Source organism: Sparus aurata, chromosome 7 (genome assembly GCF_900880675.1).
Source record: "Sparus aurata chromosome 7, fSpaAur1.1, whole genome shotgun sequence".
NCBI lineage: Eukaryota > Metazoa > Chordata > Actinopteri > Spariformes > Sparidae > Sparus > Sparus aurata.
The window spans coordinates 17,256,958-17,284,195 of record NC_044193.1 but is presented as its reverse complement, the minus strand read 5'-3'; the positions used below and the strand labels follow the sequence as shown (position 1 = coordinate 17,284,195).

The window sequence follows — 27,238 nt, the reverse complement described above, 5'->3', positions numbered from 1 at the left end:
ACCGCCTAATGTTTCCTCCTGCATGATGGCATGCCGGTGTAAACGGATGTGTCTGCATCTGCGTGGCGGGACTGCCCTCTCCTCTCAGACGCAGCTCGCAGACGTCCCAGAGGACTGACAGCAGCCCAAAATGATGTCATGGGTGCAGCAGCCTTCGCCAGCATAGTAATATCCCCGAGCTAATGACTTTAACAGGGCAGCTCTACTGTAGATGGGTTGAGGGGAGCTGGGGGAAGGGGCCAGACCCCTGGGTTAGCTCCGACTGCTTCATGCAGTCTGCTAATAAAATGCCTGGGTCAGTTCTAACCCGCAGCATGTGCTAAAGGCATCGTCTCCTCCGCGTCTCTTTTGTCCAGCATCCTCAGAAACAGCCCCAGCTCTGTCTTTTGTGGCTGGAAACAGCTGCCCGGCATTTTCCTTTCTTCGATTTAGAGGGGAAGTTGCATTGTAGCCAACGGTCGCTGTGGTTGGTTTGCTTTACAATACAAACTGTGTTCTTAAACGCTGCTACAGGGCGCAAAACATGTCGTTAGTTAAGATGATACATATCTACCTGGACCTCAAAGACATGGAAGGCATATATCTTCGTCACTTGCAGAATTCTCTTGATAGTTTTTGCTCTTTTTCCCCTCTCTTTGTCTTATCCTTGGAACCTGTCATTGACTCACCCAGTCAGTGTTTCCTACCTTCCCATTCCCTGAATTAACTCTCACTGTGGGTCCAACCTAGAAAATAACTTTCTCCAAACGACTCTCTCCTTACGAAAAACGACGCAAGATGAGTGAGTGGCATTTTCAAAGGTGCGCGTCTGGCCTGGGATCCTCTTTCAAAGTGCCCGAGCACCAATCCGCCACCGGATTCCTGCGGTCTAGTCTAGGCTGAGGCCACAGGAGAACTCAGAGTGGGGAAAATTCCCTTTGAACTGGCGAACTGCCACTGTTCTTGGTTGTAATGACTTTACCAACATTTTTAAAACAGCACACACATATTTAAGAGCTGTTACGGGAGCAGTGTGGGATTATTTTCACCACTTGATTGCACTGGAAACCATCCTGACTGAGTTGTCTGACTCTGCTCAACTTCCCACATCTTTCTACTCTCTGTCGTTGAGTTGCATCACACGTTGCAGCTTCCCTTTGAATGTTTGATTGTTCAAGAGCGATGTCTCACCATTAACTTGCTGCAAATGTTGGGAAAACTACAGATGAAAAGTTGAGTCAGTGGTCGTAAAAGCAGACATGCTGACAATGTGACTCCGGCGCCCCAGCTGACATCACTGTGTTTTGAAGTCTAAAGAAAGCTGCAGTGTCTGATAGATGCCACTCAAGTGGAACTAATGGAGTCAAGCTGTGCAATGTGTTTATTGGACATAAAAACCTAAATCATTTTTATTTGTTTGATGGCAGTTGCAGTTTATTTATGGGGCTCTACCACTCCCTTTCTCACAAACATCATCACATCACTCCTCCTTTCTCAAAGAAGAAAATGGGTTTGTTACATCACTTAAGTTGGAAGAGCGCGTACATCTGGCCCAGCCACCCACCACCATGTCCCAGGAAGAGGGGGATTATGGGAGTTGAGTACACACAGTTAACTTGTTTTAGAGCAGCAGGGGGGAGCGGGGGGATTCAGCACAAGGCTGTCCACCTGGCCCTCTCCACCCTCGGGCTATGACTCCCCCTATCTGGTCCAGGCTTTATGGGGAGTTTTAGTGCTTCTCCACTTATTTATAAGCAGTTAATTTGGAAGGTGAAGGTCAAGTTAGATTTAACATATTGAAGTGATGGTCATCATTTTGGAACAATTTGTTTTCTTTTCATAATCTGCTGGTTCATGTACACCATCATCCCTGTAAACAAAAAAACCTATTAGCCTAAAATTGAGTAATCATGGGGAAAACGCACAATCAAAGTACATTTGAACAGCTGGTAACATAAACAAAGTAACACCATGTTTTGATTGCTGTGTGTATAAAGGAATTCTGTAAACTTATTTTCGACAATCATATATAGATTTACAGCTTAGATGATGAAAAAGGCTTCAAGCGTCTGGTAATTGTTAATTTAGGTGTCTTGAAAGTGCTTAAATGTTACTCTGTAAAAGCTGTAGGAAGTTTGTCACTACTTGAGCTGTTATATTTGGTTTCTTTAAAATAAAAGTGTGTGAGTGTGAAAACCACAAATTGTGTTTGGACCGAGGCAGTCTAGCTACTTCTTTTTGCCTTCCAGTCTCCAGTCTTAGTGCTAAGCTAAGCTAGCTAGGTGCTGGCTGTAGCTTCATATTTAGCATACAGAAATGAGAACGGTGTTAATCTTCTCACATAACAAGCAGAGTATTTGCCAGAGCGAGACAGAACAACATGGATAAAGTGCAAGTAATATTTGTTGTACACTTGTATTGTCGTCCTTTTAGCTAACTTCCCGTCCATTGTGCAGTTAGCGATCCCCTCCCTCCTCTTCACATCGCCAAACCTGCATGACTTTTTCCCCAAGGCGGATCTTTTTGCCTCCTTCACATTACTTTGCTTGTTCAGTGGTATAAGCGGTCTCCAGGAGTGCTAGAGTTGGTAGCTTATCCTGTTGTGCCAGCTCAGCCAGCTTGATTTCCAGCTTGGCACCTGAACAGGAGGATCCTGCTCTTTGCATGTTGCAGAGCAGACAGGACCGTCTCTTTAAGGTGTTCTCTGTCCTGATTGGATGAGGTGTGCAGGGATACTAGAAAATGTCTCTTTCCCTTTATGAGTGGGGCAAGGAGAGACACAGGTTACTGACGGAACATTAAATACTCATGGGAAACAAAGCTATTTGACACTCATTTTAATGATGAAGTAAGAACAAACAGAATTGAACTAACTACTAGCAACTACTCAGACTTGAGTTGCTAGTTCACATCACGGAAAAAAAGTGTGCATCTGGGTCATCTTTGCAAAAACAGCTGTATGTGTCTGCCATTTATATGCATATGTAAGTGTTTTTTTGGTATGTGCATGCATTTGTGCGTGACAGTGGGGGTTTGCATGCTGCTCTAATGCAGCTGCACTAAGGCTGTAGGTTGGTGAGGTGGTTTCCTCCTCGATACAATGGGGACTCTGTCAGTCAGTGTTGTTTTAGAAAGGGGGCCTCATCCCCTGGTGCCTTTTGTGCCGCTGCACTCTTTTTACGTGGACGCTCGGAAGAACCGCTGTAAGTCCTTTTAAAGAGCCGGTGGATTGCGGCTTGATGCCACCTCCCCTACACACTAGTGACGTGATGTCATTATTTCCCAGGCCTGCTTTAAATAACACATAGTAATGTTTCTTAATGATTTCTCGAGACTTTTACTTCCGTTTTTTTTACAGTTATATTTCAAGTGGATGAAATCCTTGAGAAACAAAGGGGAACTTCCCAGGATTGCTTCATGTGAATTTTCTTTTGGTTTTTGTTCCTCTTAATTTTCATTATCACCATTTCTCCATCCCTCAAAGACAGACCTCCAAGACAACAGGTCCTTACAAAGTTCAGCTCAAAACTTGTACTTCCACACAGCTCAGGCTCAGATTTGTCGCCCTTTTTCTTTGGCCGACCTTCATATTCTTTAACTGGGCAGTATGTCAAAAGGCCCGGCCGGCTTGAATTATGAAGGCATTCGTGTACCTGCATTCCTGACATTCCCTGTGCGTATCATCTGTTGGCTGGGGCTTCCCTGGACCTTGTATGGACGCACAGAGGAGAACAAACAGGATGTTCGCAACATAGGAATGACTGAATGCCTCCGATTCACCACCAATTGTAGTATTTATTTATAACTCGGTCCTCACGTAACTCACGTCTTTGTTTGTATTCACATTTCCTCAATACAGTATGTTTCAAAAAAACAATACTGGACGATATAGTTGTCAAGTGGTGCGTTTGCTGGAATAGATTTATATTGCTGTTGTTTTGGAACAAGCACTTCCCAGATAAGCTCATGAAAACAAGTGCACATTTCAAATTTGCTGACGTTTGAAGCTTGAGGAACATCTGGCTTCAGAAGCTCGGGACATTTCTGGCTTTATCTCAGCCTTAAGGAACCCTGTGATGATAACGGTGTCTAGCTTGAACTCAGCTATCAGCGCTGTCTATCACTGTTATGTCACTGGGTAAATAAACAGATTAGCAAATGGGTTCTGAGAGGCGCTTCTTGATTTATCAACCGAAGAAATGGCATTTCACTAACTTCCTGTTGACTGTGGAATGTCCATTTGGTTGTGTCTTGTAAAGAAGGGACCAGAGGGAAAGTTGTTTCTCTCAACACAGTGACACAGAGGTCACCGACTAGAAGATGTGAGTTCATGGGAGAGGAGAGGAGGCTTCAGGGTGCATTCAGGCCAAAGAAGGGGATCTCGGCTACTCTAGTGAACTATCTAGTATCCGTTATGCAATCAATATAACGTAAATCAGCAATTGTGTTAATTGAGTCATCGTTTCATTAAAGTTGCAATATGTAAGAATTTGTCCCCAGTCAACTTCATGCGCTGCACGAACAGGAAGCAGCCTATCACCTGCTAATTTCTGCTGCCGTTAGCTAGTTAGCTCAGTATGTGCTAACTTCAGCAGACATCTCTTAAGCACAATGTCTCTTTGACATAATGCCAATATAACATTGTAATCATGTACATTTACATATATTTATCAGATGATAAATAAGATATAGGGCTGTATTTTGAGAATAGATTAATTTAGTAATTGAGCTAAATAAAATATAATTGTAAATGTAATGAGTTTTAGACTCTTGTACTGACAAAACTGTCAATATGATATGAATATCACTTTGGATGATAATCAACACTATTTTCTCATATCTAGACTTAAAGGTGAAAAAAATTACTCTATTTGAAGATGTCACCTTGAGCTTTAGGAAAGATGAATTGAAATTTTCTCTGATTTCCTCTGCTATATATAATTTTACAAAGGTTTTTGATAATTTGATTGACACTGTTGACGGATTTATCTATAGTTTAAATATCTCTGTTTTTTTGCCCCAATTGATAGCTTATCATAAAACTAAATTAACTAACATCAGCTTAAGAGTTTAGGTTGTTCATGTTAATTATGGTCGTGTTACATTGTTATCACTACGCTACTTTCACTACATGCTTTAAGTGAATTGAATGTGGTTTGGTCTCTGGTTCTATGTTTGCATCTAAATGAGGTGTGTGCCCTTACCTGTTATGTTAACACCTTAATAAACAAGCTTAGCTGACTCTGTTTATATATTAGCTATGTAAACAATGACCAGTATCAGGAGGAGTGGGGTGAAAACCTCACCCATCTGCCTGTAAGAAAAACACCTCTTCTCTGCTCTCTCCCTCCCACCTTCAGTCCTTAGGGGAGCCGGTAGCGTCTTCTTTGCTGGGCCTCCTCCGGTCTTCCAGCATCATTGTGCAGGACTCATGCTTTGTTGTGATTGCCTGGTTCGGGTTACCTCGCAAAAAGGGTGATAAGGTGATCAGGTGTCTGCTCACAGAAAGAGGGGCAGTGTTTTCTCACACTCCGCTCTGTCGCTTTCAATTCAGCAAGACTTATCCAGGAGATTGGAAAACACCTTGAGTTCATTTTGTATACACATAAACACATTGTTGGAGTGGCTGTGCAAAAACGCACACGCTCTCGTATTACACGTAACAGCTATCGTACAGACTTGCCATTACTCAGAGCAGTTTTTTGATTTCCTGAAGAGTAGAGGAAGTCCCTGCAGCCCTGTGACGACAGCAGCCTCTCATCCTGTCTCCTCTCATTGTGTTGCAGTACTGAGGAAAAGGAGGAATTCAAATAACAAAACTGACAGTCATTAATGAAAAGCTAGTGATGCTGTCATCGACTGATTCACACTAGAGTTTACCATGAATGATGTCATTTTATCATGTGGCTTGATGAGCCCCACCTCATGTGGTCATAATCCACTACTGTATATGTGTGCGTGGTTTGTACACTATGATGGAGAGACGCCCAGAAGTTGGTTCTCTATTTACCCTTCCTGTCCTGTGACGGTTACTCATTTCTTTTTTTCCCAGAGGGACACATTTATCTTGAACTATATCCAGCCACCTCTGGCAAAGAAACTGATGCATCACTTACTTTTCTCGTTGTGAGGGCCTTAAATATGCTCAGTTAATATGCTTAAAGAAAACATAGTCATGCCAGGTCCCATATTCTTTGTGTTTTCTTTGCCTCCTTGTTGGTTCTGCTTCCTGATAGGGATCAGTGGCCTGTCTCTTCAGACAGTGCCCTTCATTAAAGGGCTCCGGGTCTTATCTTCCCCCTGACTGGCTGGTCTTGTGTTTTCCTTTGTTACCGGATCATTCAAGCGTGTTCAGAAATGTGTTGCTCTTTCATATACAGCTGAGGTGCTCTGAAACAATACACAGAGGTGGTTTTATTTCTTTTCAAAGAGAGCCAGACAAGGATTTTTCTCTGGTATAATTATTCCATAAGGAAGTGGTGAGCAGATTATGTTTATGGAAGCCCATTTCCACCGGTTTGATGAAGAACACCCGTACATCATAATGAGAAACCTTCCCAAAATAATCACAGTTAAAAGTGACGCTTACTCATTATTTGGATGTACAAAGTGATTATTTTGAAGAAGCTTCTCATTATAATGACTTACAAGATTTTGTTTTTTTAGCAGCCAAATGAAATTACAATGTCAACCTTTTTTGCCTGTGAAAAGTACAGTGGGAGTCACAGGACTAACGTCTAACAGGATCTGAAACAGCTGACTCATGCTTTTACTTATTTATTTGTCAGTGCGTCTTTCTAATCTGGCATCAGCTGTTTAAGGAGTTACACAAACAAAATAATTACATTAGCCTCAAAGTCTCTAAACTGGCAGCTAAAGGATTTTAATTTTAAAATGATGTCACTTGTCTACAAATCAATTGATGGGTTAGGAACTTACTCAGGCTTTATTATTTCTGGCTAGTTCCGCGTTAATGACATTCTTTCTTCATCTTTTTGTCCTCTTCTCTCCAAAATATGAAGTTACATATTGGTATTGATCTTATCTGTTCGTCTTGTACTGGTTGTTTAACACTCATCTGTGAAGAACATTGAATTGCCGCTGAATAGGAAGTAACCTTTACTTGAACAAATGAATCACCCTGCCTTGTCTTGAATGTGTCTTTTAAGCTCAGTGCATTGTTTTGTGAGACTTTGACCTTTGGTTACGTTTCCTGGGCATCTTACAGTTTAGCCGTATCGCAGGTTCCTGGACCCCACCCTGATGAGCAGACGCTCACACTTGTTAGGGGTAAAGAGTGCTGTCTGGGCCTCAGCGTCCGAGCTGCCACAGGCTCTGTCCGGCACAGTGAGCTCTTTAGCCGCCCACTCATTTCCCTCTGAACTGATGACAACTAAGTCTGGCCTGTGTAAACTTATCAAAATAGATTAAAAAAACACAAGCTCCGCTGTTCTGACCCGCCGAGAGAGCACAAAAGAGAGAATCACGAATGCATGTGCTTAGCAAGTGTTTCAGTCTGAAAATGAGATTTGGATTGGATACAGCAAAGCACAATACAGTGTTTTAGTGTTTTAGTGTTGTGTGTGCCGGCGTTGTATCTTATCCTGACTGAATGTGTGAAGCTGTGAGAAAGATCAGGGGGAGGAAACATCCCGTCACTCTTTTCCATTTGTCTTTGTGGGAGCTGTGGTCTGGAGTAGCAAGTCCCAGCTCACCTCAAGGCGTGTTGTAAATCAGCTCGGATTAGAAAGCTGTCCACTTTAGGGCAGATGCAGTTGCCCTGTTGACTCTAACATCTCTGCAGCATCCCCCCTCTCAGTTGTTGGGGTCTGTGCGTGACTTGAGTGCTCGGCCGAGTCCCTGATGGCCCTCTTGGACTCTCCATGCCTCCTTAACCTGCAACCTGACCCCCTCAACTACTTTAACTGTTGAGTCTTTAAAACCTCCGTCTTCCTTTGTCAGTGGCTCAAATGTCTCTCTGTTTTAGAGTTTATGCCCTCTCTGCTGGCCGGTGTTACTGCTGCGCTGAAATCTCCTTTTACCTCCAAAAAGTTTGGCCCATTTGTTGTTTCACTCCTTTGTTTCTTTTAAAGTTGTTTTTTTATCCCAGAGCTGCAATCTTACATTTTAATCTCTGGTGTTCAACTGATATGGTTTTGGAGCCAATACTGACACCAATTATTAGTTTATAAGGCGACTTATAACTGATATTTGGAACCAATACACATTCACAGTAAATTATGGAAATCTCATTGTCAGAATTTAGAACAACCAGCGAATGAATGTATCGAGGTACTTGTACCTTACTTGAGTATTTCCATGTTCTGATACTGAATACTTCCTCTCCTCCACACTTTGGAGGCAAATGTTGTAATATAATCCACAACAATTATTCAGTAACTTGAGTTACCAGTTACTTTGCAGATTCAGATTACTCAGTGTTGATAGGCTATTACTTGTGACGTGTAACAAATCAGATCAGGCAGAGAGAGGCATAAAAAGTGTCAAAAAATAGAGAAAAGTGCGCACATTACCATCTTCAAATTCCTGCTTTGACCAAAGCCCAAGTGTTTCCAGTTCATAGTGATATAAAACAGAGAAAAGCAAACAGAAAACCTCACATTCAAGAGGCTGAAGCAAGAGAATGTTTGGTATTTTTTTTAAACCACTGAATCTGAATTAATGTTGGTCCATTTTTTTGTCCACCAACTTCCCTCTAATCCTCTCCGATTGTGTTTAATCTTTTATAGCTTTTGTCAGTGCATTTACTTGTTTGCTGTAACTGAGATTTATGTGCAAAAAAACCCTCTACATCAAAAGCAAAAAAGATGAATAGTATTTGTTGTCCTGTAACAAGTTTAACTATATTAGAGTATATCATCCAGTATCCAGTGGCTCTGTTTGCAAACTCTGCCTCCTGTTCTGCCTCACAATGAGGGCCTAATGATTAGAGCGATAGTGTTGATAATAGAACCAGTTCATCTGGTTGTGCAGAGTACTGGTGTCGTGTATTAGCCGGATCTTGCTCTTACACAGCAGCACCAGGGGGCATACGCTGACCCTGCCCACTAAACTATTGTTAGCGATCTTCTGCGAGGAGAAAAAAAAATGTCTCAAATGTCAAAGGATGGGAATGGCACGGCACCAAATCAAAACAAAGCTCCACATTGAATCCTTTGCTGAGGCAGTCTCAGGTCAAACACGAAAAGGCCTCGCTGGAGGAGAGGGTGCGTGGGCAGTGTGGCGACATAACAAGCACCACACATTTTTGGCGTTTCTGTAGTATTTCACCCCTCAAATGGCCATGTGAAGCCGCTGCTCCCTCTCTCCCGTGAAACAGCTTCTTTTCTGGCTTCTTATAAACACAGGAAGCGTGAGATTGTATCGCTGTGGGAGAAAGTGAAATGAAATTAGCTAAATTGGGTTAGTTGGCTCAAATTACCCAAATCTAGTCAGAAAGGAAACATCCCCTATGCTTTTTGCCTTGTCGCAGGAGAAACATCTTCTCCACCCCCACTCTGACATTCAAGGAAATACAGTTTGTACCCATATGGAGCTGCACACATCTGCTCACAGTCCCACCTGTATTTGTTTACATTACCTGAGGCTCCAACTGACAATGAGCAAACAGTATTGGATATCAAAGCTCACAATGACATTTAGATTAACACTTTTTCTTTTTTTTTTTTTTTTTTTTCATTTCTGATTAATGTTTGTATTACTGAACCCAGATGACAGTGGGCAGGTTTTGGCTTTATGTTGCTCTTTTGTCTTCACTAAATGGATGAACATCTGCGTGTCTGTTCTGCATGTTTTCCAGCAAGTCAGAATTACATTACCACAACAGGAGACGTTGCTCCTAGCCGGTTTGCCCCACAGTTCTACTTTATATGCACGACTGGCTGGGAAGACAAGGAAACCAGGCTTAGGGCCTGGACAGATCCTGGAGTAGATATCTGGGCTGATGCGTTCATTTACCCTCCAGGTGTTTATATCAAGTTTCTAGCCCATGGAGCATTATCTGGAGAGTATTAAGGTCCAACTTTTTAGTGTAACATAGTAAATAAGGGCTGCAAAGATTTGATTAAAGATCTGTTAATCTGCTGATTATTTTCTTGACTGATTAGTTATTTGTTTTGTCTATGAAAGGTCATAAAATAGTAAAAGTGCCAGTCACAGTTTCCCGGAGCCAGATAAGTTTCAGATATCTTAATTTGTCTGACCAGCAGTCAGAAACATAGAGATATTTAGTTTACATTTATATACAAAAGTGGTAATCATCGCATTTTCATTTGAGAAGCTGGAACCAGCAGATATTTTACTTGAAAAAACACCAGAAATGATGAATTCATCATCAAAATAGTTGGCAATCAAATCGTAACGATTCTTATTCAAATGCATTCATTTAAGTAATAATAATTTGATATACCTTAATCAGTAAGTTGATATCACTCACTGGGGTTTATTATTTACTCTGCTAGTGACTAATGCTAATTAAAGGACTTCATGTCTAATTAACTCCATCACTTTGATTAAATTGTAGGTCGTATACTGTCTTTGTCAATTCACTATCACAGATACAGATGGGAGGAACTCCCTTCTCACCTCCTTGTGAGACTTGACTAAACACTGTCGTCGGTGAAATTTCTCCCAGGAGAGACGGAAGAGGAGAGAGTCAGACAAGAGAGAGAATTTACTGCTATAAACTACTACTATAAACAGGACACATTCCTGCTGTAATTCTGGACATCTGGTATGCATGTTGCCTCTCTCCTCTCTCCTTGCGTGGGATTCATAAAGCAGGTTATGTCAAAGGCCCCATATGTGCAGTTAGATCCTGTTATAGCTTTGTCAGGCATGTCTGTGGTATCTGTAGACTGTTTAAGGTTGCTGCACGTGTTCTTGAGTATGCTTTGGAATTTCTGATTACAAGAATCTGTTATTTAATGCAAAATTATTACTCAGCTCCATAAAATGTTTCCTTTACCTCTGACCCCAGTCCTCTGCAGGCAGCATGATTCATGATGTGCTGATAGAGTGAGCAATGTGGTCCCGTTGTGGAAAACTAATTTTAAAATACTCAACATGTGATATTCCACCCTTGTCATTTTCCATCTCCAGCGGTAGCAACATGCCAGCGTGTGTGTGTGTTAACATCACATCTGGACTGGGATGGGTTAACAGGGTGTTGCATTTTAGACGGGAGGCTGAGTTATAGCTGCAGGTTAGAAGTCAAGCTGACAGGCCGTTTGTGGCCAGGCTTACGGGGTTCTGTTGATGCGGGTGTAAATGAGGGTTCCCAGTGCAAACAATCCCTCATGTCTCTTCAAAGAGAAACGCTGAGGCGATCAGTTTCAGGGGCTGCTGGCAAGCTCCCTCATATTGTTGCGCTTCCTCATTTTTTAAGATTTCCGTGTCGACCCCTGTTTACAAGCTCTTGGCTCAGTCAAGGAAGCTGTTAGTCAAAAACTTGTCAGTTTGTTTATTTTTTTTTACAGTCGTCACAAGGACATAAAACGCTTAAGTGAGGTTGGTCTCCAAACGCAAATTAGAGTATTTAGGTTTTAATTGGAGCCAAAGTTAACTGGCCGCCTCAGGCTGTGTCGTGTGGCGTTCAAGTGTTTTTATGGGTGGATTAGATGACAAGTCCAGTAATAGGCCCGCACTGTGATAGTGGCTTGCTGTGTTTAAAGCCTGAACGCGAGCGAGACTTGGAGTGCAGAGGAGATGCAGATCATCTCCTGCGGCAGGATGCCGAGAGTCAACACAGGAAGTGAGGTCATGGTGTAAGTCCCCAAAATTTCAGCTGAGCTCCACTGTTGGCGCCAGAGGCCTCTTTGAAACACCAGTCACTGACACACACTCAGTCACAGCTGCTATAAATAGTTAAATAAGCAGACTAAAGGAAAGATGTGGGTGTAAATGAAACTAATGTCTACATTTTTGTATTTTCAGAACTCTATGAACCTGCCTCCAGACAAAGCCCGGCTCCTCAGACAGTATGACAATGAGAAGAAGTGGGACCTGATTTGCGACCAGGTGCATTCATAAACTCATGAATAAATCATCACTCACAATGTACACACACCTGCCATCATCGCATTATCAAACACACATAATTACAATGCTTTCTCCGTTGTGTGTCTTCAGGAGAGGTTTCAGGTGAAGAATCCGCCTCACACCTACATCCAGAAGCTACGAGGCTACTTAGACCCTGGAGTCACACGAAAGGTGGGAAAGTAAAGATGACCTTTCAAATAAAGTGTCCACTTTAAAGGGGAACTCCACTGTTTTACACATCACAGTCAGTTTACAGGAGTACTGCTGCATATTCAAATGAAACTCAAGCGCTTGTGGTCACAACATGGGAGGTAGTGTAGACAATATGCTTGGTGTCAGAGTAATTAAGTCATGACAACACTGCTGCTAGGCAACAGCTTCTAGAAGCCTCAAGGCCAACAATTTGGCAAGCTAGCTAGCAGGTAACACAATGCAGGAAATGCAAAAGCATGAAAAAGCTTAAGCTGTTTGGGAATATGAATATTTTCCTCAGACATATTATGAAACTGCAAAGAAAAACTTGATATGACTAAAATCACAACATATTATCTTTTCATTCTCCAAAAAGTGAGCTTCGGTGGCCTCTGCTATTTCTAAAAACGTCAGCAAACATCTCATTACAAAGCCCCCAGAACAGTGCCAGGCTTCTAGGCCAATTACATTACAACGTCATGTGAGGCAAACTGGCCCAGTTAAACTTTCCCATAAGCTTACATTGTGAAAGAAGAGGCTGTCATTTTTATGATCGTCACAACCCCTGCAAAATGACTCCACTATCAAAATTTAAGCCATTCGGTACAATAACAATAGCCGCACAATGCAGAAGCAATATGGAAGAACCAGGTAATCTTAGACCCAGGAAGTCAAACTTACTTGGCTTCATGTGCAACTGAGCAACTTTCATAGGAATGAACCAGGTTCTGACTCCAACATTGTATCCAAATTTTCTCCTATTAGATCCATCTTCAAAACTGTTGAACTCAGAACTGTCTGAACATTTCTCCTATGATGCAGAAAACGGAACCTGCCAAATTATTTGTCACAAAAAAACACCTGGAAAGATGGCGCTAGAAAGTGTTTTTTTTTAAAAAAAGGGTAGGCACTTTCAAGAAGTACTTGGCAGGTGATTGGTCAAGCCATGTCTATTACCATCTATCATGAGCCAACTTGAACCAATCAGATCAACTTTTGGAGAGTGCTACCACTAGCGGAACCAGTTGCTAAATCAAACTTATACCAAGGCCAGAGAGAAGGCTGAAAACATCTTTTCTGTCAGTAAAAGCCTTCTGCTCTTTTGGTCTTCTTTCAATGAAATAAACTCCAGTTCTGATATAACAGGTGCTACAGGAGCATCTACACTAACCAGGATTGTTGTTTTAAAATGAAACATTACCTTTTCTCGCTTGTCGTCATGCTTAAACCACACCGTAGCAGCCAGTTCTTCATAGGACGCTGCTCTTTTGACTCACCGTATGTCTGGCCACAACCACATGCTGTAGCTTAGATTCGTCTTGTAAACACGGTTAACACGACCCCATTTGAGGACAGCATCAGAATGAACTACTGTTGACTGAGCTGCATTGTGGGTAATGTAGGCACCAAGACAGGGTAATGTGTGGATCAAGATGTTTTTCACTAATCAGTCCACATTGACGTGTACTTCAGCGGAGTACTCTTTTAAAAGTTTATGTCAAAGTGTGTTAACTCTTGCTGCTTGTTAGATAATGCTTACACTGGGATACATGTGTTGCAAACCTCTGTTACAGAAGTTTCGCAGGCGGGTGCAGGAATCTACGAAAGTCTTGAGGGAGCTGGAGATCTCACTGAGGACAAACCACATCGGGTAATCAATACTGATTTTTTACTGGTGAATTACACGGATCTATTAATCGGTGCACGAAGCCCAAGGAAGCCACATTATTGTTTCCCCCTCTGTGCTCTTGCTGCTGCGGCGACCCAGAGCTCTCTCTGGTGCCCAGATTTCCCCCATTGTTCTAACTTGCCAAGCTCTGCAGCTCCACTTCATAGAGCTGGTCCTCATAATGCCCAGATGGTAGCCATTGTGCAGCCGCGTCCACTCCCCCAAAGCGTTGAGCAGGAAGCTTTGTTGTGTATGCCAGAGGGACAGGAAGCCTGGCTGACCGATCCTGAACCCAGTGAAAAGCCAAAAAAACACACACAAGGATACTTTTATGTTTACACATCTCTCACGTTTTAACGCAAACAGTCGCTTTGTATTATTTCATAAAAGACAATAGGCACTCAGGCCTGTACAGTGCTCTGTACACCAGCTGTGTATATGAATGTTTATCTTCAGTGTTGCAGACATGATCCGATGTCACACAGATCCTTCCACATAACAAAAATGTGCTGCAGTGACCAAACCGAAAACACCAAGTTATAAAATTGCTTTTGGTTTTCCATAACATTCACTGACCTCCAAGAATAACTCATATTCCATTAGGCTTCATCAATAAAGGTCTGTTTCAATGCGTTTCCCAGAAAGACTCACGGGCAAAGAAAAAGTAAAGGGGAAGACTATTTTCAGAAGACTTTTGTGGGTGGGATTAAGTGTAACAGATGCGGGTTTATTGTGTGCGTCTGAATCGTGGGCCCTTTCTGATGTGTTATTCCTGAGATTGCCAAGAAAATCTGAAATAGCAACTGGTTTGGAGAGAGAGAGAGGAAGGAGCGAGGGGTCAGAGGCAAGGAGGGAGAAAGGAGAGGGAGGGGGCGAGTAGGTAGACAGGAAACTGATGATCAAGCCCGCCTCCTTGTCCACCCCGACCTCCCCTTCCATCCTCCTGCAACCAAATCTTAACTTCTTTCTGCTTTGTTTGCTGTCCTCTGTTCTTCTCCTCACCTCTCTTCCCTTTCCCTCATCTCCCTCCCTCCGCTTCTCTGAGGCCCTTGATTGCTTTCCTGTCGACTCACCATTGGCTGACTAGCAGTCTGTCATCATAGCCAGCACTTCAGGACTATTTTAAGAACCTTTTACCCCAATCCTGTCCCCCCCCCCCCCCCCCCGGAGATCCTTGAAGAAGCAGGGCGGTGAGGAAGGGGGTCTTTGGGGGAGGCAGACTAAACACTGTTGACTGTCAGGGGTTCGACCTGAGCCCAGCTCCTTCAGCCATATGCCCTCCACATTCTTTCTCTCATCGCAGTGGGAATTCCTTTGTTTGGAGTTGTTTCTCTCTCCAAAAAACTGGAGTTAAATATGGAGGAAATCTGAGGCCTCGCTCTGGTTTACTTTCCGTGGCGTTCCTGCCAAGTTCAGTCAGGGGAGGGGAGACCCCCTGCAGAGCTGCTTTAAAGGATAGATCTGGTTTATTACAACTTCTGTTTTATTTTTCTAATTTTGGCTATCTGTTACAATCACATGAGATACTTTCTGATATACTGGAACATGGTGACATTGCATTGCAACAGTAAGTCGGACTGGGGAGAAGCACAAGCTGCATACGACAAACTTTAAAGGAGACATATTATGCTTATTAGTTTTTTTCATCGTTCGTTTTTGTGCATGTTGAAGATCTTGAAAGTTAAAAAGGTCAATTCCGCACCTACAGAAGCTCCTCTCTCCTGAAACACCTTGTCAGTAGCCCCGCACTCACGCTACCTCAACATGTCACACAATTGCATAATTTATGCCTAGCAGCTAGTTTGGCACATAAGAATAGATTTAGCACAGCTGCTCTGTTGTCGTTAGTGGTGCTAACTCGGGTGTGTGCAAGCTAACCAATCAGAGCAGACTGGGGTTTTTTTGGGGGGGGGGGGGGGCCTAAAGAGACAGGTTCCAAAGCAGAGCATTTTTTTGGAATAGTTAATTTGATACAGATTTTGCCTTACAAATAAATGTGGTTAATCTGGGGGGTTATTTAATCTTCATGTGTCTCCTCCTGTCTGACTTTTTCTTTAGCAATGTCGCTGCTATTCCAGAATTTAGCCATTAGCTTGGTCAAAAAACATTGTTTACATTATTATTACAGCATTACATTATCATTCAATAAATTGAGTAATCTCCTTCTTTCTGGGTTTACATCCTGAATTCATCATGTTTTGACTTATAAATGAATAAAGATGTGTTCTTATGCAATGAAGTAGGATAATAGAGATTACTTTCAATATTAATTATGATTATTTTGGTTATAGGTTGCATACAGTTTCTGTAATAAAACATCTGACAACAAAATTCTTATGACACTGGGGAACAAAACTCGTATTGAATGGGATTCTGTGGTGTAATGTGTGTCCGTGTAGGGATCCTTGATGTGAGAGACACAGCCATCGATATTTAATTTATAATAGTGTAAGACTAAGAAAAGCAGAAAATCCTCTGTTTGAGAACCTTGATTGAATCAACTGCATTTTTGCTTAAGAAATTACTAAATAATTAATTGCTTATCAAAATAGTCACTGATTCCTGTTTTTCAAATCGACCAACCGTTGCAGCTCTACAGTGAAGCCCAGAAGGCATTTACATGAATGCATCAGGAAAGTCTGAGGATATTTGTTCCTATTCATGTGTACTCATAGAAGAAAACACCTTTGTGTGAACATGTAATAATAATGATAATAATCATAATAATACACATGCACTTGGCAGCATTTAAAACATCTGATTTTATTCTGACTCTGACATTAATTCAGGGGTCATTACACCTAATAAGTCAAATAAGTCTTATAATTAGCCACAGGGAGGATGGCACAACTGAACTGTTTCTCTTTCTTTTCCCCTCCATTAATGGTTAAAATGCAGCCCTAAAGGAAAAGGGTGTGTGCTTGATATAGAGCCCTACTGACCCCTCTCTGTTCTCATGCGTCACAGGTGGGTCAGGGAGTTCCTCAATGATGAGAACAGAGGTCTCGACGTCCTGGTGGAGTACCTGTCCTTTGCCCAGTGTGCTGTTATGTGAGTACCTTTGCACACTTCATCACACACACATCTCTCATGACTGTAGCCAAAACCTCTCCTTGTGAACTGGGTTGGGTGGTGGATCCGGCTGCTGAGTTAACATGTTGTATCCTGTAGAGCCTGTAATAAAATGCTTGTGCATCTAAAAGTGTGCAAATTGCATTCTTGCACTCTCTGGATGTGTTTGTATGCCATGTTGCATACTTGGCAGACTGGATGTGTTTCTGGACAGATGCTAAACGGTGTGGTGCTGAGCTATATCTCGCCTAGTTGGGACAGGGTCTCTGTGCTGAGCTTTATCATGCAGCTTGATGACAGTTCTTGTGATAACCCCTGGCTCTCTACCAAGCTGCCTCGCTGACCTAACCTCTCCCGTGCCTCTCATCTACACCCCCCTGTGCCTCTGTGTTGGCTTCTCTGTCTGTCTGTCTGTCTGTCTGTGGCCCAGGTTGGATTTTGAGGGGCTGGAGAATGGGGAGGATGGCTTCTTGGACAAGGCTAAATCTTGGAGCAGGTCCATTGAGGATCTGCACCATACGACTCAACCCTTCTGCAACACGTTGGTGCGCTCTGCCCGCCAGTCTGTCCTCCGGTACGTTAAGCTAAGCTAGCTCCCCCTGCTATTCCCTATCCCTGTTATTGCCTCGCTCTGCTAACCTTGAATGCTGTGGACATGTATTAGCATGCAAGCCAGTTGTCTTGGTGCTGTTTTGTTTCAGGATAATGCCTGAGTGGCTGATGTGTCATGGGTCTGCTGACCTCTCTCCTGACCTCGAGGCGTTGTATCAGAGATAGAAACTAAAGTCTTTGACCTTTTGCGCTGTGCGTCTCTCTTTGTTAATGGTCCTCCCTCATCCGTCCAGATGTGCGACTGTACTGTCTTCAGATGAGAGCCAGCTGTGAGCTGCAGCAGCATATGCTGGACAGTTGTAATTCTCTTCTTCATCACTGAGCCACACACAGACAGGAGATGAAGAGACACGAGTGTCAAGTCTGACAGGAGTAGATATCATTAGAGCAAAGAGAAGAAAAACTTTCAGGCTTTGTTCAAGATTCAAGTCTTTATTGTCACTTAAGTTTTGACAAAATACAATAGAACCTTGAATCAAAGAGATATAAAATGACTGCTGAAACTTTATAAGTATAACATTATGTCAGTTATGGAAAGTACTTTTACTCAAGTACTGTACAATTTTGCGGTACTTTTACTTACGTATCTCCACTTTCTGTTACTGTATACTTCCACTTCACTACATGATGTAAACAAATGATGTTCTTTTTACTCCACTACATTTATTTCACCCCTTTTTAACTACTTGCAGTTTTGTAGAAAGTACACAAAAGTGATTCCTCTGATAATTATAAATGACCTGTAACAGTAAACGAGACCATCAGTGAAAATACCACTATGTTCTATATAGTTATTTATGCCTGTGTTCGCCACCGGTGCGTGCTATCAGAGATCTTTACAACAGCAGGCACTGGTGTCGTTCCGCTTTTCACAATATCATCCATATGAATAGTACTGATAATCAGATATGACACGTAGTTAAGTGATAAAAGTGATTTTGTGGATATAAATGTACTTCATAAGTAGATTATGTCTGGTTCTAGCCAATTATTGTATCTGATATTCAGCTTTTTTCAGATGATTGGAATCACTGTTGTTTTCGATACATCATACAAGATACATGATGTCTGTACTTTTATACAAGTAGGACTTTTGAGTATTTTTTACAACACTGCATTATTTAACACTGAAACTGTTGTATATGATCCAGAAATGCTGGATCATCAGCATAAACTTTTTATAAACTGCACACGAAAAGTTATATTATGTGCACAAGATGACTGTGCATTACAGTTACATAAAAGCAGTCTGTGCGCTTTGAGCTCGGTCTGTTGACAGCAGCAAGGAAACCAGGCATCTCCCATAATGCATCTGTAACCTCAAAAGCCAGAGTTTTTTCTGTCAGACCTCGTTCTCTGTAATTTTCTCTCTCTGCGTCTCTCTATGTCACACACTTTAAACAAGAGTTGTGTGACGAATACCAGATATACTTCAGAAATAAGTGAAACAAGAAAATGTTAAAGCCTGATATGTATCTCCACCAGATATTAACTTCTGTCATCTGTTGCAGCTATGGCACGGTTTCCAACAGCAAAACCATCAAGAACTCCCGCCTCGTGAGCCAGAAAGATGATGTGCATGTGTGCATCATGTGCTTGAGGGCAATCATGAACTATCAGGTACCAAACAGTGACACTCCAGTAGAGGCTCACACACAAAATCTGACACAGACTGACACTGACACGGTTTTAAATATGTAAGGATTTTGTGTTTCCTGTGCACAGCTCTCAATATATACTGAGGTTCTTCTGTCTGACCACATCCTGTTCTCTCTCTGTCTTTTTCATGCAGTACGGCTTCAATATGGTCATGTCTCACGCACACGCAGTCAATGAAATTGCTCTCAGCTTGAACAATAAGAATTCACGGTAAGAACCGAGGGCCCCCTCGTCTCAATAGACGCAGGGCTGGGTCAAACAATAGGGGAAACCCTGCAGCCAGTTCACATGATATGCCTCTCATTCTCCATGGGGCTCAGCTTCTCTCTGAAGTCGGGGATCAGAGGCGTACATACAGGCTGTTAGAGGAATGTTTACTAAAGGAAGATTAGTGGTAAACCGCTAGGGCTGATCACTTCATAATGAAGGCTGGGAGGGTGAACACTTAAAAAGCTATAAAGACCTGCCTTTGTGTCAGTGTTTGGATTAAAGATTTTAACTCCTGTATGTGCATTAGCTACATTACATTACTGTTTAGATATTGTGCTTTTTAGTGTTTTCAGTTGAACCTAATCCAGGTATGATGTCCTAACAAGTGTCTCCTGTACATCCAGGACAAAAGCCTTGGTCCTTGAGCTGCTGGCCGCCGTCTGTCTTGTCCGAGGAGGTCACGAGATCATCCTGTCAGCGTTTGACAACTTCAAAGAGGTGCCCAAAGCAACATTTTTAATGATTAGAACTGCTGCTACCCAAAAAATAAAATAAAATCTGACATTAATTGCTTGCCAACATTCCCCACATCACCAGTGTGCACGAGGGCATGAAGGGCTGTGTAAAGAGGTGACAGTTGAGCTCTGGGAGTTTTCATGTGTACCGAGGGTGTAAGCAAAGCTCTACGGTGGCCTGTCTGAGGTCATTAGTCTCATTAGGACACCAGATGTGAGCCAACCTTGAACAATGATAAGGATCAACTCCCTGATGGGAGCCAGTAGACCACAAAGGTTTGCTTAGCCTCTCGCTTTCTGCCTGCACAGTCATCTAAACACCGGAACAAGATAATTACACTGAGTCAAAAAGCCCCAGAGAGACGCAGGAGCTAATCAACCCACCAGTCAAAACAAGATGGTATTTCTGCAGTTGTATTTGATAAAATGATGCATTGATACAAACTGACAGGTCTTTGAAATCACACAAGATGGCCACCTGTGGTATTCAACCACAGCTGTACCAGTAATCACATGTTCAGCCCACAACTTTTTCTAGTTAGTTTGTCAGAAATGGGCATGGATTTTGTACAGCACTGTATTTCCCTTTTCCCCTTCCAGTGTATTTTCGTGTTGGAAACTAGCTAAAAAAAATCTGTGCTGTGTCTTTATCTTGTGCTGGCTTCCCTTCCCATGAATTATGATAATAAGCAGAGGCTGTTGTTGCAAATGGAGGAAGCTATCCTCTGTTTACATCCAGCAAAATCTCTCAGGGTGGATTATGTTTGATCCCAGAACGTGTTTAATCTAAACAAAATACTGTATTGTGCTATGATTTGTTGCATGAATTAATGTAATGCAGTAGATAGAAAGCGAAGCTGCTATTATAAGATTATTGCCTCAAGTCAAGACACAACACATGGTCGGGGATATGTGAGAAATAAGTTATAAACTATGTGGGAAATTGTGAGAAAATAATTCAAGGGGAAAAAGACACTGCTTTTGTTCTTAAATACGTGTTTCTGGCATCTTCATAAAAAGCTCTATTGCAGCCTTACTCTGATCTTCTTCATGACATAAACCAATTTAGTAATTTCTTTCTTTCTCTTAAGTTTTAGAATATCTGTATGTTGGCCGTTCTTGTCTGGTTTCTAACATTTTTCCAAAATGTATTCTAAAATCTGTTACTGTTATCTGTGATTTAAGAATTAATGCATAAAGGAATTAACTTGTAGGCATCTGTACTGTATACACCCCCATACTAACTTTACTCACTTTATCTCACTTTTCCAAATGACTTCATTATCATTTTTTATATTTTTTTGTTAGTAATGGGATTTTTATTTTTGTTTTGTTTGTTTTGCTAATGAAACATTGTAAGAATGCTATGAATTTGAACAAGGGGATATGCAATTACAACGAATGTATGTAAGCTCTCATATTATTTCAATAAAGTAAAAAATAATGATAATAAGAGCAAAAAAATAGAACAGCAAATCAGTAGCAAACATCATTAACTAGTGTAAGTAGTGCAAGATGTGCAAAGCAGTAAAAGCACCAGTACACTCGAGGAATGTAGATGTTTAGTCCTCATAAAAAACAAAATTTGGATGGTTGTATTAATCCCTGAACAACAGAGCTATTAATACAATATCCAGACAGTAACATAGTAGTATCTTAATTGAGTTAAAAAAAAAAAAAAAAAACATTTTTGTAAATCATCCCCATGGACTCATAGATCAACTTCTGTACTGCTGCATCTTTCAGGTGTGTAAGGAGAAGCATCGCTTCGAGAGACTGATGGACTACTTCCGCTGTGAGGAGGGAAACATCGACTACATGGTGAGAGCAGCTTTGTGTCATGGATATGTAGAATGTCGATCTATCCATCAAAATGAAAGATATTTGGACTTAAATCTGTCTGTATCTGTGGTCCAGGTCGCTTGCATGCAGTTCATCAACATTGTGGTCCACTCGGTGGAGGACATGAACTTCAGAGTCCATCTGCAGTTTGAATTCACCAAGCTGGGACTGGATGATTACCTGGAGGTGAAGTGAAGACACTGGGGTTAACGACCAAAAAAACACATTCTCAGGTGGACACTAATCACTAATGCTTGTTCACTCTCCCTCATGTCAGAAATGCAAACACACAGAGAGTGACAAGCTGTCGGTGCAGATCCAGGCCTACCTGGATAACGTATTTGATGTGGGTGGTCTGCTGGAAGACGCGGAGACGAAGAATGCAGCCCTGGAAAAGGTGGATGAACTGGAGGAGCACCTGTCCCATGTAAGTGCACCACCCAGTCTGGACCACCAACACTGCTCTCTGCACCAACTTTATGAGATTGTTGTGGTTCACCAGCCGTGTACTTAACTCGGCTGTTTCTACGTGGTGATTAGAAATCTACTCGGTGTTTGCATTTCACAAGTGGTTCAGAATAATGACGGGGTGGAGAGCGCTGGAACGTTCCGAGCGTGAAACAATCTTAATATTGTTCTCGTGTTGGCTCGTTCTTTCTGGGCAGTTGTCTCCGTATCCCACGCCACTTCGTAAAAGACCTTCTTCACATGGAGAGGTCGTAGGCAGCCCCTGACATCACTCGAGGAATTTCATAACAAACTCTGCTCTCAGGGGTCAGGAATGATGGGGGAGGCTGAGGGTGAAGATTCCCCAAGAATTCCTGTGCAGCATGTGTAATCTGTTCAAAATCAAAACTAAAAGCTGTGTCATGCCCCTGCTGCATCATGCTGCTGCTGGGTATATCTTATTTCTTAGTGATGATGCACAGTGTGTGGAGGGAGGGGGTGGGAGGGAGTGCTATGGATCAATTCTTGGATTCACCACCTCTCATCTCTGCTGCTGTCTTCGTCTTTTATCCCAGGTGACGGAGAAGCTGCTGGAGGTTGAGAATGAAACGATGATGAAAGTGGCCGATCTGGAGAAGCTGCTCCTTCAGAAAGACAAGGACCTGCAAGTGATACGGGTAAGCTGGCTGCCCGTTATGATGCAATATTCCTCTGCCTGCATCGCATCAGAAAGGCTTCCTTTCACCTCGCTGTGTGCTGGCGGAGATCACTTTCAGATGCATGTGTCTAAATTGCTGTGATAGCAAATTAGGTCAGCAGGAAACAGGATGTTTCTTTGGCATGTAAAGTCATTGCTTTGTGCTCTCTATCGTACCCTGGTGGCCGTTCAGGAGACCTACGAGTCGACCAACACCCAGGTCACCACCCTGAGGAGGGTAATCAAGGAGAAGGACGCTGCATTCCAGAGGCACTTCAACATCGAGAGGCGGCTGCTGGAGCTCGAGCAGCAAGGCACCATTCGTTTGCACAAGAAGCCTGACGGAGACATCTCCATCGAACCGCTGGGTGTGGGTGGTGGTGGGAGCGGCGGCCTTGGGATCCCCCTGGGTAAAATTGGGCAGCTGTCTCTGGGTCCGTCAGCTGGATTAACCGAAACAGGAGGACCAGACACCAGTTTACCACCAGCAAGCGAAGCTCCTCCACCTCCTCCCCCCCCCCCCCCCCCACCTCCTCCTCCTCTCCCCTCTGCCTCAGGTGATAGACCATGACTCACATTGATTTTGTCTGGTGACACATATATGTGAAAGTTGACTACAGACCCTTAGAGGAAGTCTATTTTCAGTTCCCCTCCTTTGTTCATGCGTGCCAGGGCAGGTGATGGGTCACAGCAGTGTTCTTCTAGCCCAGACAGGAAAAGGAAACGCAAGGCTTGTTTCCTCTGTGTTTGAGTGTGCAGCAGACTGTAGCAGAAAGAGTACCGCCAGTTTTCAGGCCCAAACACAAAGTAAATCAAGCTTATGATGATTAAGATAAAATATGGAGAGAATATTAAAGGATCATTAAACACACAAGATCAAAATGACCATGTGGGATGGATAAAACTAATACATAAAGTGGATAAATTACCTCTGTATGTTTTTTCTTGTGCATAAATTACAGGTCAGAATGTACCAGCCCCACCACCACCACCTCCTCTCGCTCCACCTCTGCCAGATGCTTCTCCCTCTGTCTTCCTGAGTCTGGGCCTCTCAGGTGAGAGCTGAGACAAAATGGCATATTGCTGTAGTGCGCTTTTATAGTTGAGCAAAAAATAACAGTTAATTTGTTTTGTTTAATCTCAACGACAGCTATCAGAATCAAGAAGCCTATCAAGACCAAATTCCGCCTGCCTGTGTTTAATTGGACGGCCTTGAAGCCCAATCAGATCAATGGCACAGTCTTCAATGAGATTGACGATGAACGTGTGCTGGAGGTGAGTCAAGAATACAGTTTTGTCTTGTGTGAAATGACCAGTACTGGCTAAAAAATAGATCACGTAAAGGCTTATTTTCCATGTCGCAACAAGGACTTCAGGACAGTTAAACTTAATTTGATCAAGTGTCCAATTAAATACCACAAAAACAACATGGGGTGTGGAAATCAGCAGAAGGTCAGTGCATGAGCGACAGATGTGGGTGCAGGTGCTGAAAGCTGCAAGACCAAGAAAAATAATAAACTGAGGTGACCAAAACACGCCATGATGTCTGTTTAGAGGAGCAGAGAGCAAGTGAATGACTACAGCCACAGCAGTAAGTTCTGTACTGAGTTACTGCAGGGGAAATACACAGATTAGGAATAGATACAAACTCCCTGATTACTCCATAAGGACCATAACACCACCATTCAGAGCAAGATGATTAACAAAATATGTTTTCAGGGCCTTTAAATTTAGTCCAGAACAAATCAGTAAATTGTCACCTGTGTGCAGGAGCTGGATCTGGAGAGGTTTGAGGAGCTGTTTAAGACCAGAGCCCAGGGTCCGATTGTGGATCTCTCCTGCACAAAGAACAAAGTAGCCGCAAAGGCGGTAAACAAAGTTACCCTCCTCGACGCCAATCGCTCCAAGAACTTAGCCATCACTCTTCGGAAGGCTAACAAGACCACGGAAGAGATCTGCAAAGCAATAGAGAAGTACTCAGCTTTTCTGGACTTGCACTGCTTTTTGATCCCAAGACAAGATAGAACAAAGTACTAATGTATGTTCTGTTTGATTAGATTTGACCTCAAGGCCTTACCTGTGGACTTTGTGGAGTGCCTGATGCGTTTCCTCCCCACGGAGGCGGAGGTGAAGGTGATGCGTCAGTACGAGCGTGAGCGGCGTCCGCTGGACCAGCTTGCAGAGGAGGATCGCTTCATGTTGTTATTCAGCAAAATCGAGAGGCTCACGCAGAGAATGAACATCATCACATTTGTCGGCAACTTTGCTGACAATATCGGCCTGCTCACGCCACAGCTCAATGCTATCATCGCTGCTTCTGGCTCAGTGAAGTCTGCACCAAAGCTGAAAAGAATGCTCGAGGTGAGAAGGAGATGTTTGTTTTTATATCAGCAGCATTCAAATTATTCATGCATATTCACTGATTTAAATATCTGTTTTATTTGTAGATCATCCTAGCTTTGGGTAACTACATGAATAGCAGTAAGCGAGGATGCGTTTATGGCTTCAAATTACAAAGTCTTGATCTGGTGAGTGTCGAAGACGAATCTCAAGTGCTCAATTTATCCCCATCAGACGGCTTTTGCTGATATTACTGTTTATTCCTATTGTTAAACAGCTGCTGGACACAAAGTCTACAGACAGGAAGATGACTTTGCTCCACTACATAGCTCTCATTGTGAAAGAGAAGTACCCCGAACTGGCCAACTTCTACAATGAACTGCACTTTGTGGATAAAGCTGCAGCAGGTGAGATCAGACACAGCATTGTGTAGATAATTGTATAATGGTGTGCTCTGATTGGTAAATAAAACCCTTTTTCTTGTTAACTTTGTATAACAGTGTCTCTGGAAAATGTGCTGCTCGACGTTCGAGAGCTGGGGAAAGGCATGGACCTGATCAGGAGAGAGTGCAGCCTCCATGACCACTCAGTCCTGAAAGGCTTCCTCCAGTCCAGCGATACACAGCTGGAAAAGCTGCAGAAGGACGCCAAGACAGCAGAGGTATCTCAACACTGTCCCCACCTTGTAAACCTCAAAGGGAAAAATACACATAAAGCAAACTTGTGTCCCAGATGCAGCTAACTGACCTCTAACACACAACCAATCATGACTCTGAACTCAACAGTGTTTACATACATCGCTTCCACTCCTTCTAAATTCTAGGAAGCCTTCAACAATGTGGTGAACTACTTCGGAGAGAGTGCCAAGACGACTCCGCCCTCAGTTTTCTTCCCCGTGTTTGTGCGCTTCATCAAAGCCTACAAGGTGAGGACACCAAACAGATGCTGCTTATGTATCTTTCCTCACTTATGCACTGACGGGGTGCAGCTTTCTCTCCTGGAAGTTTCCCTCGTTTTAGACTTGGATGTTGAGAGTCTCGGTGAGAGCAGAGCAGGGTAGAGCTTTGGCCGCCTCTGTGCCACAGGACGTGGCGTATAGTCCGAGGCCAAATAACAGGAAAGGCCAGCTGGGTCTGACTCTGGAGCTGCAGCTGTGGTGTTTAGACTGGTTCTTCCCTACCACTCGCCTCCCCCCTCCTTCCCTCCTCTTCTTTACCCCCGGACAGCCTCGCCCTGCCCCACCACACAGCACACTTCCTGGGATTGTTCTAAGTCTAGATTTATGGGATCTGCTTAAGGAAATGTGCAACACAGGGATTTCTGCGTATTTTGTATCTCTGTCTCAGTGTATATGTGAGACCTAAAGGTATAATTCCACATTTTCGAAATGCACTTATTACAATTCAAATTTGGAGGAGCGGAGAGTAACATAAAACCTGGTGTGGAATATCAGTTTTTAGATATTTAATTGCTAGATATAGAAGCTTAAATTTAACCAATTAACAAACCAACCATCCCTGAGTAGAAATAAAACCACTAAACCGCTAAAATACTAAATAAACCAGCCCAAAAGAAAAGGTTACCATTCTACACCTAACTCCTTACTAACACAAAAAAAGGAGAAAAGACAATTGTAGCTGTTGTTAGCTAGTTAGCTGTTTAGCCGTTCATCTAGTGGTTCAGACAGGACATTAGCTTAAGCTAATTAGCTTAGTTTAACAATAAGACTTGAAAAAGCAAGGAAACAGTTAGCCGAGCTCTGTCCAAAGTTTATAATAATGAGCTTTATAGTCCTGCTAGGCAAACATTTTAGAACTTTGGAATTTGTCAGGCGAGCTGTTTACCCCGTTAACAACATTATTTTTAAGCTAGGATAAGCTAATTGGCAGAGCAAATATGTGTCATTCCCAAGATGTCAAACTTTCACAAGTGTATTTGTAAAGA

At 42.7% G+C, this 27,238-nt stretch overlaps 1 protein-coding gene across 5 annotated transcripts in view; it reads left to right on the top strand.

Annotated features, from left to right (window-relative positions):
* Positions 1-27,238, top strand: part of fmnl3 (formin-like 3) — a 38,795-nt gene that overhangs the window by 3,930 nt on the left and 7,627 nt on the right. For 4 of the 5 annotated variants that reach the window (XM_030423856.1, XM_030423857.1, XM_030423854.1 and 1 more), the window contains exons 2-22: positions 11,935-12,018; positions 12,130-12,210; positions 13,806-13,882; positions 16,868-16,951; positions 17,403-17,546; positions 19,096-19,204; positions 19,377-19,453; positions 19,858-19,951; positions 21,715-21,789; positions 21,886-21,996; positions 22,088-22,237; positions 22,833-22,934; positions 23,148-23,511; positions 23,917-24,009; positions 24,105-24,229; positions 24,725-24,927; positions 25,012-25,315; positions 25,402-25,482; positions 25,572-25,701; positions 25,795-25,955; positions 26,118-26,219. In XM_030423856.1, coding sequence (XP_030279716.1) covers positions 11,935-12,018; positions 12,130-12,210; positions 13,806-13,882; positions 16,868-16,951; positions 17,403-17,546; positions 19,096-19,204; positions 19,377-19,453; positions 19,858-19,951; positions 21,715-21,789; positions 21,886-21,996; positions 22,088-22,237; positions 22,833-22,934; positions 23,148-23,511; positions 23,917-24,009; positions 24,105-24,229; positions 24,725-24,927; positions 25,012-25,315; positions 25,402-25,482; positions 25,572-25,701; positions 25,795-25,955; positions 26,118-26,219 — 2,751 coding nt within the window. The remainder of the gene's footprint in view (positions 1-11,934; positions 12,019-12,129; positions 12,211-13,805; positions 13,883-16,867; positions 16,952-17,402; positions 17,547-19,095; positions 19,205-19,376; positions 19,454-19,857; positions 19,952-21,714; positions 21,790-21,885; positions 21,997-22,087; positions 22,238-22,832; positions 22,935-23,147; positions 23,512-23,916; positions 24,010-24,104; positions 24,230-24,724; positions 24,928-25,011; positions 25,316-25,401; positions 25,483-25,571; positions 25,702-25,794; positions 25,956-26,117; positions 26,220-27,238) is intronic. The other variant, XM_030423858.1, reaches the window with a different exon arrangement.